Below are 19,817 nucleotides of genomic sequence, written 5' to 3'. Positions count from 1 at the left end.
TTGTGTTGAGTTCATGTTGGGAAGTTTCTTACGGGCTCAGGACAGGTCTCAGGGCGCGGCAGCCTCCTGCCTTCTTGCAACACCTTCACCAGTCGGATGATGGTCATCTGTCCCTGGCTTCGACCAATCATACCTAAGAAGAGCTGTGTGGGGGAGGAAGAGGGAAAATGAACATTGTGATGAGAGCAGAGCTGTGAAGAGTTTCTCCTGAGCTCTTTTCAGATATGATAAATATCTAAATGTCTTAGATATATTTATATTTATCATCAACACGTCCACTCGCTCACTGTGAACTTATTCAGACATGCTGTGCTCTTCCATGGGCTCACTCAGGTATTGTACTGTGTGTCTGTGTGTCTGTGTGTGTGTGCTTCATACTGACCGTCATCGGGCTCTTGCTGGAGTCACAATAAGTGATGAGCTCATACATCGTCACCCCGAAGGACCACACATCTGAAGCGAGGTAGAACTTGCACTGAGTCAGACACTCCGGAGCGTACCTGAAAAACAATGAACCTTAATGCACAGCTTTTTATTTCTATTACCATAACACAATCTCAGACACACAATGATCTGTGAAACTGAGGGGAGGAGCAACTACAACCAAGTAGTCTCTCTTTTCACACTAAGATCTCAGCTGCTGTGGTCGAGTCTGAGAGAAGCTTTTTCTTTTCCAGCGCATCGTTGATTTGCCGTCGACTCACCAGAAAACTGGGCTGTCGTTGTCGTCCTTCACGGTGTAATATCCCTCATTGTCCTTGATGCTCTTGGTGAGGCCGAAGTCTCCGATCTTTACCGTCCTCTCGTTCTCCACCAGCACATTTCGGGCAGCCAGGTCTCGGTGGATGTAAAAATGAGATCCCAAATATTCCATTCCCTTGAAAAAAGGGGAAAACACAATATGACTGACCAATGACATTGCAATGTTGTTAGGGTTCAGTTTTCCAGTTTGACATCGACTCTGTTTCCTGTCACATTACCTTGTACATCAAAATCATTACAATGATACCCCCTTGTAATCAATGAGCTGTTTACCAGACACGGCCTCTGAGTTTACTTTATGTAAAGTTAACTATAAAACAGCAAACGACCATTTGAAGGTTCCTATTCTTTTCATACAAAACCATAAACATTGACAATCATATGACAGTCACATGAGTTCAGCTCATCCCCAGGATCTGTTCAGGAAGGGTTAGAAAGTTTCCAGACAGCTTGAGCGTAGCTAATTATTTACATTTTACGACACAGTGGTCAAACATTAAATGTAAAAGTCTGGCGGGGGGGGGGGGGGGGGGGGGGTGTTACCTCGCAGATCTGGATGGAGTAGCTGAGCAGGGTGCTGAGGCTGGTCTTGCTCTTGTTCCTGGGCAGATACTCCTTCAAGCTGCCCAGTGGAAGATACTCCATGATGAGCTTGATGGCCTGACCCCCTGTGAACACATTCACAGTGACAGATTGGAATTCATTGACAGAAAGGAGGCTTTAGGGAAACTGCAGTCAGGCAGTCACACCAATGGAATCCACCACCACAGTCTATTAGGAGACACTCAACGTATTGTGCATTTTAAAGCAGTGTTAAGAAAAGGCTTGTTAAAAACCCTTCATGACTGATGTTATATTGACTTATCTTCTCATAAAGGTGTATGCTGTGTGTAATAAAAACATTTTTTAAATCACAGCACAATGCAATTCAACATCTATCAAAGGGACTGCCGATGAAACCAAACCTGTCAGTCGACGCTGTTGCATTCATATTTGTAAATGGTTTGCTAAACACTTAAATGAGTGTTGGCTGTATTGCATATGCATAAGTACAACACTGTGTGTATGAAACCCTTGAAGCCTCCGCTTTATTGAAAACAACTTAATGTGAGCAGTGTTGACATCATTGTTGTGTTGTTCAGTTAGCAGGAAGACGTGTCAGTAACAACACACACGTGGGCTCCCAGTTGTCTACCACTGACTACGTTCCATTTTGCATGTGACCAGTATGTCCATCGTACCTTCCTCTTGGCAAATGCCCTTGTATTTGACGATGTTTTCATGGTAGAGCGCCTTCAGGATGTTGATCTCGCTCGAGAGGTTGTTGCACTGCTCGTCCCGGTTCTCGGGCTTCAGGGACTTCACCGCCACCAGCTCGCCAGTTCTATCTCCCCGTGGATCATAGCGACACAGCTCCACTTTACCAAAGTGGCCCTGTGTGAGGAATGCGAGAGGTTTTAATCACGGCGACACAAATGAGCTCTGAAACCTCGTTGAATTAGTTCTTAGAATTTCCTACATTCCTTCAGTTCGGCATCTCGTCTTGTTTTGTTATGTATATAATTAATACTTAAATAATAAGTTCAGTTCTTCTTCATAGAGATTAACACACAAACAAAGCGGGAACACTTTACCTCTCCCAGGTCTCGGATTCTCCTCAGGAATCTCATTTCAAACACCGTTGGGTCCACATCAGGTACAGGTTGGGGTTTTATTGATGGGTCTGAGAAATGAAAAAAGAAAAAAAAAGAAACAATTACATAAACCGCAGAGTCTTTTCTTTCAACATAAGCACACTTGCAACATAGGAAGTGTATTGTGGTCGGCAGTGTCAAAGTTTCCACCAAAAACCTTTCAGTGGTTGTGTAACTGTTCGCTTGCTCTGGTTTCCACACAATTTGTTAATTTGAGTCATTATTCTCGCTAAACCCATTCTGCATCATCCTTACTATTTATTACAAAACAGTTTTGGGTTCGCCTGAAAAATACAAGTTTACTCAAGGTGTTTTGCACCCGTTTCAAGATTTCCATACACGACGGTCAAGTGGATATATCATTTTAATAAGACTGATTGCAGTAGCAGATTATGGGCAGCAGGGGGAAGAACGGAGTCTATGAAGCCATGGGGCCCAGCTCAGGGGCAGAGCTGTGATGTGCACCCAGTGAACTTCCTCATGAGCATCTGAGTTGAGTAAACAACTCTGTTTGCGCTGCCTGTGAGGCTGTCGAGAGGTGAGATACAAAAACATGCAAAACACTCCAACGGAAATCCTCGGCAGAGACATTTAAAACTGAACCTGTTCTACCACTTGCATTCAGGGACCGTCTGTATCTTAATGGTTCAAACTTGTGAAAACAAACAACAGGACGCTGCCTGAGGTTTTACTCAACATGTGCACAGATCTAATTCCATATGAATACTGTATATGGATAATATGCACACACTTTAACCTCACACGTACTTTCTTTTTCCAGATTGTCGATGTCTCTGACAATAGCCCTGAAGAACGGTCTCTTCTTGGGGTCGTAGTTCATACAACGCGTCATCAGATCTGCCAGCTCACTGCAGTCCGGGGTGGGCAGCTGGTACTTGGTTTCATAAAACCTCTCCTTCTGCTCAGCACACATATGGACAAGGAGTATTGATCATTGTTATTGGTGAAAAAAGAGCAGCTGACTTAGAAACGCAAGAGAGCAGGATTGAATCATGGCTACTTGTGTGTGTGCCCCCTACCTCTGTGAGTTTCTTCTCTTTGAGGGGAACTTCTCCATCGTAGCAGATCTCCCACAGTGTGGTACCAAAGCCCCACTTGTCAGCTGCGATGCTCAGGGCAGACGAGTTCTTCACACACTCCGGAGCGATCCACGGGATACGATGCACACACTCTGGAGAGGCGACAGTAAATCAATTAAAAAAAACATACCTTTTGGTGTCTACATTTAAAAAACAATATGTTAATTCTAGAAGACACATGGCCTCAAACTGATAAGGGACTGAAAGAAGGTTCTGTCAGTGCTTAGTCTCATCTGGAGATGGCTCCACATCTTTTCTCATCTACCGCCAAAGAGGTTTTGTGTTTATCAGCGTTTGTCTTGTTAGTCAGGAAGTTTACACAAAAACTACCCAACCAATTTTCATTACATTTTGTGAAGGAAGGCATGACCCAAAGAAGAACCCATTGAAGTTTGGAGCAGATCCGGATATACAGACATTTTTGAGGGCCGTTACAAAGAAGAGAGTGCATGCCTCCGTCAAGACTAACACTTTCTACATCCTGTTTGTATGTTACTGAACACACTCCAGCACACTGTGTTGTGTGAGAAACATGTCACAGAACGTCTTGCTTTTCATTTTGGCGCCCATATCAGACAAGTGAGCCAGAGTATGTTTTCTCCAGGTACTGCGCACGCTTCACAAAGAAAATATGTCTGTCGAAAAAGTCACAAAACAAATGTTTGCAACACTTCCCACACCTGTTTCAAAGTAAAAGCATCCTAGCATTCCTGCTGATCGAATGAAAGAATGTTAACCTACAAACAGGATCAATGTACCAGGAACCAAGAGTAAAATACAGAACGGCTCTAACAGACTGACTGGGCAGGTATTTGGTTTAATATGTTGATTGACTACATTGCTGCCCACGTCCAAAAAGCCTCGGTAAAAGCTGTTTCAAGTGTGTCACTGAATGGAAGAAGGACCAACCAATCAGATTAGGGGTGTATATTAGGAAATGCAAGCATCTCAGACAGGAAAACAGCTGGACTGACCGGGAGGGAAACAGGACAAGGCGAAACCACGTAGAGGAAACTGAAGGAGACGAGTGGACACCGACATGAAAGGGGGAAGGAGATAATAGAGTGTCGGGGGGGTTGGGGGAGATAATAGAAAGGTCAAAGAGAAAGGGAGAATGTGATGAACAGATTTGACGGTTTGAGCAAAGTGATCAGAGATTGCTGGGAAGAGAGGAAGAGTGCTCCCAGTGGGTTTCCGAGCACTTTTCTCCACTATGTGCTCGATCAAGTCTATGGTCTAGGATGTCAATGTGTAACTGGAAGACTGGGTGACTGGCAAAGTGTTGGAAACAGAAGAAGAAATGTTAAAGAGTTCTGGGAACCGAGCGCAAGGGAGGAGTATTCCCGAGAGAGTGCCGCGGCAGACATTTGCCCAGAAACACTTCCAGCCGGCTCCTGTGGTTTGCTAATCCATCCGTACAAGCCAAACTGTGTGTTAGAGCACAAGATTTCTGCCTCTAATAGATAAACAGAAACATGAGGCGGCCATATGAAGGGAACAAAAATGTAATCCGAGAAATGTTGTTATTGTCTTCCCTGAACTTACATCTAGCTTCTTTCTTCAAAACCAAATTACATCCCGAGAGGGAAATGTGCCCAGCCCAGTGTTATTGATTTTGAGACAGCTATGATTCCTCTAATTGACAATCTGTGTAAGTGTTCTTTTTTTTTGTGCTCATTTATTCAATAGGTTTTTATTATTACTGCACAGAGGGCAAAGAGGATGACTTGAAGAACACGATTCTAATTATTTTGTCATTGAACCTTAGGGCCAATTTTTGTCTCTTTGAACTTCTAGTAATGATTCAGAATTCATTTTTCAAAAATTAACCAATCAATTGTCCAAATTATTTTAGTTGAACTTTATTCCATAAATAAAGTTGTTCTCATTTTGGTTTTACTTTCATTTCACAGCGGATTAGGGAAAAAGTGCTTGGCAGATATTTTGTTAGCATTTAGGTTTCATTCTTAGTAACGAGAACGTCTGTGCATCTCTGTGCATGTGTGTGCATGTGTGTGTGTGTGTGTGCGCTTGTTTTCTCACCCTCTCTGGTGAGCACTGTGATTGGTATTCCTGGGTCGCTGAGCTTGATGAAGGGACCTCCCTCATCATCACCCACTCCATCTCTGGCCAACAAGATGTTCTTGGCACAGACAAAACCATGGACCAGCTTTTTGTCCTCCTACAATAACACAATAAATTGAATATATAGGCTTACTCTTGTGCCTGTAATTACAGAATGTACTTGATTACATTACATCCTATATTTGTTGTTTGTTCTCCTCTCTTACCAAGTAGCTGAGAGCAGAGGCCAGCTGCTTGGCCACCTGGAACTTCCATGGAGTGTTGAGTTGAATTAGCTGTCTCCTCATAAACAGGTCCAGTGGTCCGTGTTGGACAAACTCCTCCACCATGATATCTTGTAACAAAGAAACACAAGGTATAGATAAAAAAGCTGAGCCATATAACAACATTCAAACGCCTACACTCCTCTCGAGCAATTTTCCAACATGCATTGAACTCTGGATATTTTTTCTTTTCATTTTCATTTCTGTGGGTGTGTTGATGAGGCTTTTAAAACACTACAGACGCAAAACTGACAACAAAACAATAAATGAAACAGAGGTGCCATACACGTAGAAGATATTAAAGATGATGTAAACATGAAAAGACTCTAAGATTCAAGAGCATTTGGTGGCGAGAGCCGATACTGGTGTGTGATATGCTGTAAACAAAACAAATGGATCCAATTGTCCCGACATTTTCCAGACTTCATGTCAGAAAACAGGTTAAGTTTTCACTCACTTTCCAGTTGGCGAACACACACTCCATACAGTAGCACTATGTGTTTATGGGACACTTGTCGCATCATGCTGGCTGTTTCAAAGAAGGCCTGTCAACAGAAAAAGTTGACTCAATACATAGCACATTACAAATTGCATTATAAATTGGTTGGAGAAGCTTATGATCAGCTGCACAAAGATGAACAGAATCAGTGTAACTCACGAAGGAGATGTCTCTGTGTCCAGAACCCAGCTCCTTCAGGACAACCTTGAACTCCTGGAAGGACGAGTAGCCTGCATCCTCATCCTCCTCACTCTTCACCCGCAGTGTGCCCGAGTAGATGTTGGTCCTTGTGCCACGGCCAAGGTGCTCCTCCTGGTTAACACAGCAGGGTGCACAGGGAGTGGAGTATTACATAAAATGCCTACGTCCAGATATCATAATAACATTAGATTGGCCTGAAGTGGAGAAGGCGTACCTGTTCAATCTCCTCCTTCAGAATGCGAATGAAGCTGAACTGACTCTCCTGCGTGGACGTCTGCACGGCCGGGGCTCGGTCTTTAGTGACCACCAGCAAGTTCGAAATCTCTGAAGCACAAACACACACATTTAAAAAAGAGGCCATATGTACATGATGTGGTGCATACTACAAAAGGAGATTCAAACAACTGCTGGACATTTTCACAGGTAAGATAGTGTTTTATATTCTTCTCTGTTAACAATCGTTTGTGTTAGGTAATCCCTCAAAGAGAAGGTGACACCTGCTTGCATTGTTGTTAAGGTCCGGTTATTGTGACACAGAAGAAAGGTTTAATTGATTGGAATGCCATGATCTCAACGGTGAACGTTCAAAGCAGAAATGAGGTTGAAAATAGGTTGTGCCTGACGGCTGCACTGCAACCTGCACAGACGTTCACTGATATTCAGCGTGAATGCAAAACTGTGTTTACATGTGGTAAACAAGAACTCAACTATTACGTCAATGTGGTAACAATGTGAACACCTACTCAAATTGGCTTAGCAGCTGATTCGGTTTATTTTTTGCGTGTGCAAAGCAACGTGTGGGAGGATGAAGTTAAAATGTGTCTGTTGCCACACTATATGTGGGTGTCTAATGTTGTGACAAAACCAGCGCTGTGTGGTTTTCAAGGGGAGGGACATAAAAGGTATCTGTACTCCATCAGCCTTACCAAATGTTCACTGTTAGAGTGGGTGTTAGGAGCACGGTTCTTTGTTTTCATGCAAAAGCCAAACACAACATGCACCCGCAGCTACGACAGAATATTACACTGCACCGGCTCCTTAAAACCTAGTCAAGACCAAACCTTAACCTTGAGTTTCAGACTGGAGTGGCCAGCATGGTCTTCTTCATATGGTAATCAGTGAAGTGAGTGACGTAAAACTAGAGTGCTAAAGTGCTATAGCTGGTTCCTGCTCCAGAAACCCACATCTACAACTCTCTTCCTCTCCGAGAGCAACTCACACACACACGGGTACACACACACAGACACACGCACAATCTATAAGCGACCCGATCCTAGCAATTTGAATACAAGTGCATCCTGGGCCAAGTTAAATGGCCTTTTACACCTATTTTTACACCTCACTTCTCATTTTCTCAATTCATCAAACTTGATAACAACAAATGTCTTTTGAAACACTAACAAACCCTTTTTTTAACCGATCTCTGTGGGTTGAAAGATTCAAATCCGTTGCACTTCTGACCCCACCCAACATCACAGTTAGGTGTCTGTTCTACTTGTTACATTAGACAACTGTGCATAGCGAGAGTTGGAATGCACAGGATATAGATAGCTGCTAGAGCGAGCAGGATTTTCAGCCTTCAGTGGCATTTATTCACTTCATTAAAGCTTTTTTGTGGGCATTGTCATTATTTATCAATAACTTGCAGTAAAGGTACTTGAAGGGACTTTGTCCTCACATTTTCAAATCATTGTTTTACAGCCTATCTAGTATAGATGACCTCTGTCAGGTAGTAAATAGCGTTAAATGTTAGTTTTGCAAAATGTCGATCAGATCTGGTTTCTTCTTTCTGTAATCAAATAATTCTTCATAGCTTACTAGTAAGAACAAACTCATCAAGAATTCATGTTGTATGTTTTACATTAATGCCAAACTTTGGCTTTCAGTCAGCTCATTTGATTTGAAATACCTATATAAATGCAGGAGAATGAAGGTACGTGTCTTTATTTGGATATTAGATAATCACCATGTTTGTGGCTGCATTAAATTTACCTCTAGGCTGTGGGGGGCAGCAGCGTAGCAGCTGGAACTGGAGGTTGTCGGTGCGAAGACTCTGGCCCTCCAGGTGCTCCAGCAGCTCCCTTAGAGTGGGCCGCAATGTTTCGGTGCCGTACAGGCTGTACCCATTAGGTGTCACCTCTATCTGGAAGTTCTTGTACTGGCGCACGGGACGAGTCTCTATCAGGTCCATCTTGTTTGAGAGGGGGAAGAGATAAGAGAACTTTAAAATAATGAAACCAAGAAAAGATTATATACAAAGAGGGGAGGTGGTCAAAGTGTGGAAAAACCGAGGACACACAAGTGTAACATGACACATTGATGACTTGAGATGAGACCAGTAGCATGAAAGTCCACACTACCTCAGTGCAGACCACAGTGATGATGATGTACTTGTAGTCAGTGCAGCTCCAGCGCAGGATGTAGGTGCCCTCATCGTTTCCCTCTTGACGCAGCTTGTGGATGGCATAATCCGTACTGGAGATAAAAAACACAATTAATGGAGGCAGAAATAGCTTTTTAACAAAAGTAGAATGAAGATCTAATCAGAGGAAGATAGCATGCATGTTAATACTATTATTTTGTAATGTAAAATACAGTTTTAGGTTCACTGCTCTTTCCTTTTCAATGGTTGATTAGGATATAGATATATATATATATCTAGAATATCAATATTAAGGCAAGCTTTAAATGGCTCTAATGGACAGTTTGATTAAAAAAGGTTGGGGATGACAATAAAAAGCAGTGTGTGACGCATTAGCAGAGGTAGGAAGAAGACAGACGGGGTAACAGCTAAAACGAATAAAGGTCAGTGACAGATGGTGTCTAAAAAGACCAGCTACACGTGTTATTGTGTGGACACAATGTCACACTGGAAAACATCCCATCAAGAAAGCAGCCAGTACAAACCTGATGGGTCCATGGCAACTATTGTCGGTGTTGTGCACCACTGAGGCAGGCGCCACCTCCTTGCATAGGTGGTGGTGGGCATCAACTGTCAGCCTGAAGTAACCGTCTACAAGGGCCGCAAAGGACAGGGCCTCGGCCCGAGAAGCCATTTGCATCTCCTGAAGAAGAGAAAAGACAGGGGAAGAGAAAACAAAAGAAAAAACACGATTAGAGCAGAGAGGGATTTACAACCACCATACCCCGGGATGCTTTAGAAACGATAACAAATTTTAAGATGAAGTATGACGTCATCATTATGACTAATTGCATGGGTTAATAGGCAGCTTTGCTTTATACATTTTTTTTCCCCACTGGTCTTATTAACTTGGAAAATGAGTTGCTAAAAAAATCTTCATGGGTGTGCGGTGTAGGTTTCAGGCTGTTGCAATTAACAATGCCCAGGGCTTTCTTCACAATAAATTCTGGCAATTCAAGAAGTTGGCAGTTGATGAATCATGAATTAAACCCTCGTGCTGTAAATGACAGTTTGCTATTCAAAGTTGACGTGAACTCTTGGTTACAATCAACTGTACAAATGTCGATCCCCGAGAGAGACACAATGCATGTTTGTGTCATTTGTCGTCTGTCTCACCATCCTCTTGTTGTCCTGTCGATTGATGGTGACTGTTGACTCTTCGATGGCGGCGTGCGTGATCTCGTGGAAGTCACAGAACACCACCCAGTCGTCACTTGCATCTTTCTTTGTTTTGCTATTCTGTTTTCCATCCAGCTTGTTCTTCTTTGACTTACCCTTTTCTTTGGAGATCACAGACATCTATTTTGAAGATAAACATAGCAGATATACACAGTTAAAAGATTACTCAGGAAAATGCACCATGGATAATTTCAAATACTCTCAATTATTGTCATTTTTTCAAACACTGAAATAACCTTTGCCAAGTTTGTCTTACATAATTTGCAGTTTTATGTCTAAGTAAGTCAGCCCAAGAGTCAATGAAGAAGTATAACTTAAGGGCGGTGTGGCCTGGGGGGTAGAGTGGTCGTTCTCCTACAAGAAGGATGCCGGTTCAAACCCCACTATTCCCCATCTGCATGCCGAAGTGTCCTTGGCAAGATAATGAACTCTAAAATGGCCCCTCATAAATGTTGAGTGTACTAATTGTAAGTCGCTTTGGACAAATATAATGTAATGTTATAATGTAATATTGAAAATACACTACACTAGATCGGACCACTTAAAAGAATGGGAAATAATTACTAAGGTAGAGCTCATTGTGCTCCTTTGACAAATTTTAATTTTCTGACCAAAAGACAAATATACTAAAAATATTTATTTCAAAAGGCAGGAAAATCTATATATGTGTATATGTTTTTTAACATTCTTCTATTAAAAATTATAAATTATTTAAAACACGGCAAAGAATATCTTTCTGTTGACTGACTTGTCTCATATCTGATATCAGTAGCATTTTAAAAGGGACTCTGCTCTCCAGATAACAGCAGGATTTTCAGGCCTCTTCACTTACTGGAGCAGGCTTGTTTCTCCAGGAAATGCCATTGGTACCAGTAACCAAAACTTGCATGTCACGGCTCGTCTTCACATTCTGAGTCAGGCTCTGCCCCTGGTTCTGGTTGTAGTACACTGGAAAGAGCAATCCAAACATTATATCACAGCAGTTACACAGAGACAAAATATTTAGATGCTACAGATACAGTTTTCTAAATATTGCTTTTGGAAAAACTAATGAAACCAAGGGAAATATCTTATTAACTATGGCTACGGTCTGTCTGTAATAAACAGACAAGACAATTCTGATCCTAAACAGGTAAATCAAATCCTCCAGTCGAAAAAAAATTGTTATCCTGGTGAACAAATAGCAAAAGAAATACAAACTGACTGCTCTATGTGAAAAACCTGCATCTTCCGGGAAAAATCAAACCATAGTTACCTCCACTGATGACATCTCCTTCCCGTGTCACACTGAGCGTGACGGGCTCTAACAGCTCGCTGCCAAGGCCGCTGGTCAGGCCCTCCAGTGTGGCCAAGTACTTGATCTTCAGGTCGTACGGAGTGATGTTGCTGTCCTTCACCGTGCGGCGGTTGAATTCACAGAGGAATTTCTTGAAGACGTTGTTGATGCGGATGCGTGTCAGAATGTTGCGCTGCTTGATGTTGCGGTTCAGGGACTCCGGGATGAAACGTTTGTAGCTGGTGGGATCAAAGGGGGAAAAGACACTTAGAAACTAAGGACTCAAGAACAGTTTGTCAATTTGTAGGGATCATTCGTTACAACTGGTTTTGAGGGTGAACGCTTCAAACGTGTGGAGGATTATGAAGTGAAAGACACAAGGGGTGACTCAAGACTGTGAGTTGTAGCTGAAAAATTTGATTATGATATATGAAGTGTGCCGTCCCATTGTGCAGAATAAAGATTATTTAAATAAAATGTTTATGACCATTTATCATTTCTCCGTCCTGCTTTACTTCCAAAAATTGGAGTATCACATGATTATAAATAATTTAATAAGACTACATTGGAAGGATCATATCATCTTTTTCTCTTTAATGTATACTCTTAGATCTTAGTCATAAGTGTGTTGAAACCACGCGATACAGACGTGCTTGGTATGCATTTGTATGTGTGTGCCAGGGTATTACCTGACTTCATTGGAAGCAATGGGCTGGTTCATGGAATGGTGAGTGATGGCAAGCACAGCCATGCCCAAGCACTCATTTTCTATCTCGTGTTGCTCTGCCTCTGACTGGGACGTCCTCAGTGGAACGAATCCTTTCTGGAAATCATGCTGGCCCTGAGAGAAAGCATAACGAGCACAGAGACACTTATAATAACAACTGTAAAAAAAATTATGAATTTGTTTATGTTCCTTTTGCATTACAACTTCCAGTTATTACTTGTCTGAATGGTATGCTGTCTATTGCTGATCTTAGTGCAGTTTTGCAATATCGTCCTCCAATCTTCCGATTTTTTTTAAACACAACTGAAAACTGATTTAATCTTTGAGCTTTTAAGTAGAATGTACTTTCAAAAGATTTGGTGGTCAGTCCGAATATATCTCTCATCAAATAGTCTATGTAGATCTAATGCAGGCACACACCTGTGCAAACAGGTAATCCAGAGACGCAGCGTCGAGCAGGGGCGTTCCCTCCGGTGTTTTCTGTGGGCTATTTTTATCTCCTTTGAGTTTACTGATGCAGTGTCTCCAAACTGGAGACTCTCCCTCGGTGGTGCCATGCCAATTTCTGAAATAAAACCTGACAGAAGAGACACAGAAGACAGGTTAACAGAAATAATATGGATTATTCTTACATATTATAATGCCTCCTGTATTGTGTACAGGGATTATATTTAGCCTTTAGTCAAGTTTGACATTTCCGACAGAATAAAACAAGATATGGTTCTTTTGGGTTGGGCATTGTCTTTGTTAACTGCATTAAGCTAAATTGACTAGTTTACAGCTTCAGAGACTCAGTATATTTATATGCCAACAGAAATCCATCCTCCGCTTCAATTCTTCTGCGTGTTTGTCTTGAACATTTGTTCATGCTAAAGATTGCATGTGTATGAAAACTTGACCACAATACCCTTGTTTGAAAGACTGCACCACGAAACGCAAATCAAGCGGCAGCAAGAAAACAAAGACACGAATACACAAACGACATAAACCACGGTTAGGCTCTATGCACACACGCTTTTCTCTCCACTAGCTATTGTCAAAGCAGAGTGCAGAGATAAAGGAAATGCAACAGACACCACAATGATGATCTTTTTTCCTGTCTTAAAATGAAATGCCAACTAACACGCAGAATGGAGGAGGGACTTTTATCGCTTTACAATAATCCAGTCTGGTGCATATATGACACTTCTGTTCTGTCCTCTCAGACTTGTCACAATTCTTATAAAACCCATCAATAGACAGAAATCCTCTGTAAAATAAGCTATTTAGGTTTTAATTTTGTTATGAAGTTCTATACAGTTAAGCGGTGCACCCCTCATAGCTCCAAATCAACAGCACCTCCAGCACTTTGGTTTTAATGTACGAGGTGATTTTATGGTTACAACACTAGTGTAGTCAGCCTCTGCTGTGATGTCTTTCTTACCTCATGCGATAATGCAACTTGATACTGGTATCATCTGTGACTTTGAACTCATAGTTGGGAGGGCACCATATTCCTGTCGACTCAATGTACAGGCCAAATAGGTTGTGGCACAAGGGAGAGATTGCTGAGAAAGGGAAGAGAAAAAAAATCAATATTCAGACCAAATGTTAGAATGTGACCACTGATTTCCAGTCACAAGTCTATAAGCAACGGCAAACAATCTGCTCATAAAACCAAGAATAAATAAAAAAGGAAGGATCTACATGCTTTCGACACATCAATTTCATTCGTTTAAACTGTCTTAAGCATAATAAAGATCAATCATGAAATGTAGGAGCCTGGTTTTAGAGAATTCAGTCGTTAATGTAAGCCTTCAATCCCCTGTAACAACTTTAATCGTGGCCCAGCTAACTAACGTGAGACAACCCGGTAACATTACTAATGGCTGGGCACACTTCTTGTAAGAGCCTCCAAAGTGGCACTTAGTTTAGCTTAACAGTAACTAATTCATGGTTTACATTGATTTGTAATGGGATATTATTGAGGGAAATTGTCTCTAAAAGCCATGTTGGCCATTTTGTTTAGAATCGAATCACTTTATTTCACATGTTGACAGCTGAATAGTTGCACTTAAAACTGTACTTATATAATTCTGATATATTGTTGTTGAAATATGCTTCAAAAAAACGTATTTAGATGTGAGCGAGGGCTGTTTAAGTCAAGAGGTCGAGAGTAAGTGATTGGTGCTGATGGTCAATCGATGGATGACGAATTACAGTCTAGCAAGATACTTATACTAATATTGCATATTTTCACACTTTAAAGCTGAGATGGTAGTAAATCAAGTGGGTTGGAGACAACAGTAATAGACAGGGAGATATTGTCCTCTAGGAAAAATCCAGGAAACGGCAGGGAGCATTGACACAAGTGTGTCAAGGTTAGAGCCAACCTTGTAGAACAGCAAAGCTTTAAAAGCGGCGATCAATGATATTGATAGATTTGATACTAAATTAACTGGACACTTACTTGTCATTTACTGGAGTGTAAGTAAATTCTATGACAATGATGTCACCACCGGCAACAGAAACAACCAAATCATAAAGCAAAGCAGGAATATTGTTATCGTGTTGGTCACTCACAGCAGGCCTTGGCAGCATCCTCACAGAGTTCCTCAACACTGAAGCATCCTTTGAAGTACTCCAGCTGGTGCAGCTCTGGTGTGTAAAAGTGGATCTCCAGGCCCCAACAGGTTGTAGGGGAAGAGGAGAGTAGAGGCTTCTTGTTGGACGTCCGGATCTTCCCACAGAGTTGCCTGCTCAACTCCATTACCCCCTGAGTTGGCATTCAGACACTACATGAAGTAAAAAGAGAGAAATGGGGGAAAGGGGAAGGTTACATTACATTTATGCTTTAAGAGCCACACGGTGACTGGGAGATAAATTCACTCATTACAAAGGACACTTGCTTTAGATTCATAGATTGTTTAAATGGGTCTATGATTGTGTGGATGAAGGAGGAGTACTGCATGATTGTTTTCAGATAGCTGGCAGCTCACAGGCAGGTAAGGACATGTCAGCAAATGGGTCCATGAAACTATGAGGGACTGATTTAATATACTTAGATTAAATACCATAAAATCCAGCCCCACTAATCTGACTTTGTTTGATTAAGTTTAGTAGGAATGTTGTAGGTGTCATTTTCATAAAGGAAAATGTGGCAAGAAGAAATATTATTGAAACAATATGTAAATGGTGTAAATGTCCAGCAGTAAGCCTGTTATAAATGGCACTTACTGAGTAAATGGGTGTCCGCTGTGAAGATAACAAAGATTATCATGTGTGTGTGCGTATGTGTCTGTGCGTGTGTGTGTGTGTGTGTGTGTGTCACATTAAGGTGCAGTATTGAGTGTGTGTTAAGGCAAAATGATCATCAACCTGATGACTCATACTGATACCGTTCAGACCACAACATAACCTACAGAATAAAGTGATGTCCTGCCTAACTCATCCAGCGCAAGTGATATGAGGTCAGCCTCTCAAGTGAGCGGATGATACAGAGGACAGATCATTATTCTGCAGGGCTTCCCAAAATATGACGAAACTAATATGACAACTGATGAGCTGTGGGTTTTATACTGACGGTCATATGAAAATCTGACATTTTCAATCCTTGCCTTGAACTTTGGGAAATTATCATGATCAACTTTCTAAGATTGCAAAATGCAAATGGTTAAACAAATTATTGACAAAACAATCAGCAGAATATTAGATAATGAAAATAACCGGTGTAGGAACCATTATCCAACAATTTGTTCACAAAAGAAGAGTCCAATTATACAATCTGTGGGAACATGCTCAGACATTCACAAAAAACTAAATTCCTTTACACACTGGCATGATACTGCAGGCAGTACAAAATATGCTGCATCCATATCCAGAGCCAAACAGGGACATACTGAACACTGACCATATAAGGGACAACTTTCCCTCAACATCAACAGCTGTTTGTATCATGAACCCACAGACAGAACATAGAGGTTGATGGATAAAAAACCCTCACTGGTATCGGACAGGATTTCCTTTTCTTTGTGTACCGAACATATCCTTTGTGTTTCTCCGTATCAAACAGACTACCTGAGCTGCCAGCGGATGTTAGACCGGTGTCAATGTAAAATTGTGCCACAGTTTTCTGTCCTGGGATTAATATCCATCCTGACAGATCAATCCCAGGTGGACACCTCTAAGTATGTTAATGGTAAATGGTCTGTATTTATATAGCACTTTTCTAGTCTTGATGACCACTGACAGCACTTAACAGTACAGCTTTACATTCACCCATTCAAACACACGTTCAGACAATCCATCTATGTGCACCACTTTAATCTACGAGAATGGACCGTTTGGGTTTTGGTATCTTTCCCAAGGAGACCCCATTATTTTAGAAAATTCATCCAAAGTGGGAGAGTAAGTTAAGATTCAAAGTCCCACGACCTGTTAGTATAAAAAATGTCATACATTTTTCTATGAGCGCAACAGACAGTTTCAAGTTACTCACTAAGTGATCCAACGTAAGCTGTTTTTAAACATGACTAGCAGCTTGATGCCCTATCAAATTAATAATGTTTTTTATTTTGAATGAAAAAGGACGAGACTTGTGAGCAAAGCCGTCCTAAGTGGACAATCATTGGGTTCTACAACTGTAGAAGGTAACTAACATATATAAGGCAGTTTGTGAGGCTTGTACAAAGCAGCCATCTCACACTATGATGATAACAATGCTGCAGACTCACCTACTAGCTTGCTACACAAACAAGACAAGTGGAACAACATCATTTGAATGCAAACTCATCTTACTACACATTATTCCCTCAGGCTCAGCAGACCCCTTGTAAAAATGCTGTGTATGCATATGTGCAATTTATATAACCATAATTAGATTTACTTAGCGATATTGTAACGGTGCTGAACTAAGAATTCTAATGTTGAACAAACATGAACAAGTGATTTTACGGATTACAAGGCTTTAAGCCATAATGCTGAAATCTAACAAGAATGTAAAATATCACTGCACGTGATTTATAATTCCTATTTTTAATGGAATTTCATAAGGCAACATGATGATCTTTAAATTTGTATTAGTACTTAAGTTAATGTACCTGACTTAAGAATACTCTGGGCAAACAATAGGCTGATAAAAAATGACTGTCACAAAGGTCACTTCCAGGTACAGCCTATGTGAGCAGTAACCTAGTTCTCTTTGATGCTAAATATAATGCTATGATAGTTAATACAGTTTCCCTTTACTGGAAAGAACTTGCAAACAAAAATATTAAACTTTGATCATTCATTTGATGATTCATTTTCCCCATATCTATGTACACTGAATATTTCATATGATAGATCAATATTTGCATTGTTTTAATTTTGGGGGGGCTTTCTGGTAATCATTTATCCTTCCATATGCCAATTCCTTGACATTCATGTGACAAATTCAGTGGGTAAATCTATGATTATTCTCACATTATCACAAAACAACTTATTAATTGGTAAATGCCGTGTGAGGCATAAGGGAAAGAGTCCGAAATTGCACATATTTTCATTTCTTTCTCATTTACCATATCCACCTGCATTTTGAGTGTATATAAATTTACTTGAAGGTTCTTTAAATAAATTCCAAACATTGCCGCAACCACTCTCTCTGGGAATATTCTGTATTCCTTGGTCAAAACTCTTAAGTTGTCACCTGACTTCTGAAAATGATGATCTACCACCATTTTATGAAATTTGACTAAGAAAAAAAACTAAAGAATGAATCAAGAAAACAGCAGGTACATTAACTGACAGTGAAAATTATCCTTTGTTTATGTTGAGTTAGTTAAAATCAATCCTTGTTGGGAGCAAGGTTGCTGTGGTTTACTTGGTTTCTCTAGAAAGACAAAACTAGCAGTATCTCTCGGTTCTATTTCACAACATTTGCCCCTACTTCAAAATAGTGTTGCATGATTCTATCCGTCTTCCTTTTCTTTATTGTTCGGTTTATCGGCGGGTGGCAACCAAGTACAAGGTGCATTACTGCCATCCGCTGTGTGTTGCAATATCCTACTTCTTCCCCATTCGGTATATCTCTTATTACCCTTGCTATTTGATAGCTTTTCCTTCCTCTTCGTTCGGTCTATTGCCGGGTGGCAACCTATTGTTGGAGTTATCGAGGCTATATTAAATAATTTGTGCAATCCCCCCTATTCCAATGGTTAATACTGTTTCCAAGGTCAGTTCTTCCACTGCATGCATTGGAATTCCCCACTTTGGCTTTTCTTGTTCTACAACTTACCTATTGCAGTGAAGCTGTACATGCTTTTTTATATAATCCTGTTGGGTGTGTGTTTATTAAGTGCCGTGTATTATTGAGTCTGGTATGTTATAATCCTCACTTCCTGCTGGACTGCGTAAAAGGTGTCATACTAGCTACGCTGCCAGTCTTTGACAATGTTTTCAAAGTGAAATGTCCATGACTTCTTCATGATTTACTTCTTGCTTGATAAAAAAAATCCTCACCCTTCACTGCCCTTTATCCATCTGAAAAGCATTCACAATATTCCTATTTTGAAATCTATGCAGAGTTTCAAATATCTCATTAACTAAATATTTAAATTGTTATTATTATTTATATTTGTCCCTCAATGTGAAGCACTTTATAAAGGCTGTTCTGAAAGGTGCTGTGGACATAAAGTATAGGTTCGGTGGCGAGCATAGAAGAAGATGAAGACACATTAATTGGGAATAATGCACTTTGCCAATCTGCCAATTAACTGAACAAATAATAATACGATTATTATTATCATCATCTTCATTACTATTGCCATAAAAAGAATGCTGCATGTTTATAAGGAGCTTTCGGTTTCATCTTTTCCAGTTGAGACAGTTTGGCTCGAGCAAAAAAATACAAGTGTCATTAATTCTAGTTCAATCGCCATGAATTTCAAACACAGATTTTAAACCCGTGTCAATAATCATAATCCAGTAATTCTATTGATATGGTCTCAAACTTGTACTTGTTAACTAGGCCGTTTGAGCTAATGACAGCTATTGTCATCACATTAATACGACTTCCTAACATCTTAAACATATTATTTTGTATTTAAATGTCTTAGCATGTTGTTCATTATTAGCCCAGCAGCAGATTTCGGCCTGTATCGCCGCACGGATGAAAGTTTGATAGCTAGCGTTTGGCTGGTTGACGCTAGCTTGTTAGCCTGTTGGTTCTACTGACGCTGAACCGACGGCAGCTGGGTGTCCTCCCGCTTGACAACCGACAGGAGACACACACACACACAAACGTAAGCTTGTGTGAACCAGACACAACGCGGACACATCTTTTTAATCCGACGTGGGGGACGGAGGGACTCATTTTTTAACAACAAGTTATTGTACTCACCTAGCAAAGATTAGCCAGACAGCTGGCAAGTTACTTCCGTTTCGCTCAGCGCATCGGACGCTTCCACCGAAGTTCCGGGTCTGGGGCCGATTTAAAGAGTCGCTTGTACGGGTTGAAATAACGTCCCGAGGAAAAGACGTCCAGTGTCCCGGAGGAGGTGAGAGAGAGGGGTTCGGTCCACGGCAGCGGATGAGTCGCGTCCTCTTGGGCTCGAGCTTCCTGTCAAGTGAGGGCCCCTTCCCGACATCAACG

At 41.0% G+C, this 19,817-nt stretch overlaps 1 protein-coding gene across 1 annotated transcript in view; it reads right to left on the bottom strand.

Annotated features, from left to right (window-relative positions):
- The window catches only part of jak1 (Janus kinase 1), a 21,890-nt gene extending 2,073 nt beyond the window's left edge, over window positions 1-19,817 (bottom strand). Inside the window, exons 1-24 of the mRNA XM_053431390.1 lie at window positions 19,566-19,817; window positions 14,771-14,982; window positions 13,632-13,755; window positions 12,629-12,785; window positions 12,171-12,322; window positions 11,461-11,720; window positions 11,038-11,153; window positions 10,143-10,325; window positions 9,512-9,669; window positions 8,965-9,079; window positions 8,597-8,795; window positions 6,819-6,928; window positions 6,563-6,715; window positions 6,362-6,449; window positions 5,848-5,975; window positions 5,600-5,738; window positions 3,497-3,648; window positions 3,225-3,375; window positions 2,397-2,485; window positions 2,004-2,196; window positions 1,306-1,430; window positions 705-877; window positions 383-500; window positions 33-143 (exon numbers count right to left, since the gene is read on the bottom strand). Of these exons, the coding sequence (XP_053287365.1) occupies window positions 33-143; window positions 383-500; window positions 705-877; window positions 1,306-1,430; window positions 2,004-2,196; window positions 2,397-2,485; window positions 3,225-3,375; window positions 3,497-3,648; window positions 5,600-5,738; window positions 5,848-5,975; window positions 6,362-6,449; window positions 6,563-6,715; window positions 6,819-6,928; window positions 8,597-8,795; window positions 8,965-9,079; window positions 9,512-9,669; window positions 10,143-10,325; window positions 11,038-11,153; window positions 11,461-11,720; window positions 12,171-12,322; window positions 12,629-12,785; window positions 13,632-13,755; window positions 14,771-14,975 (3,399 nt within the window). The 5' untranslated portion in view covers window positions 14,976-14,982; window positions 19,566-19,817. The remainder of the gene's footprint in view (window positions 1-32; window positions 144-382; window positions 501-704; window positions 878-1,305; window positions 1,431-2,003; window positions 2,197-2,396; window positions 2,486-3,224; window positions 3,376-3,496; window positions 3,649-5,599; window positions 5,739-5,847; window positions 5,976-6,361; window positions 6,450-6,562; window positions 6,716-6,818; window positions 6,929-8,596; window positions 8,796-8,964; window positions 9,080-9,511; window positions 9,670-10,142; window positions 10,326-11,037; window positions 11,154-11,460; window positions 11,721-12,170; window positions 12,323-12,628; window positions 12,786-13,631; window positions 13,756-14,770; window positions 14,983-19,565) is intronic.

The sequence above is a fragment of the Pleuronectes platessa genome, chromosome 9 (assembly GCF_947347685.1).
Source record: "Pleuronectes platessa chromosome 9, fPlePla1.1, whole genome shotgun sequence".
Taxonomy (NCBI): Eukaryota; Metazoa; Chordata; class Actinopteri; order Pleuronectiformes; family Pleuronectidae; genus Pleuronectes; species Pleuronectes platessa.
The sequence above is the reverse complement of the archived record's forward strand: the minus strand, read 5'-3'. Positions and strand labels throughout refer to the sequence as shown.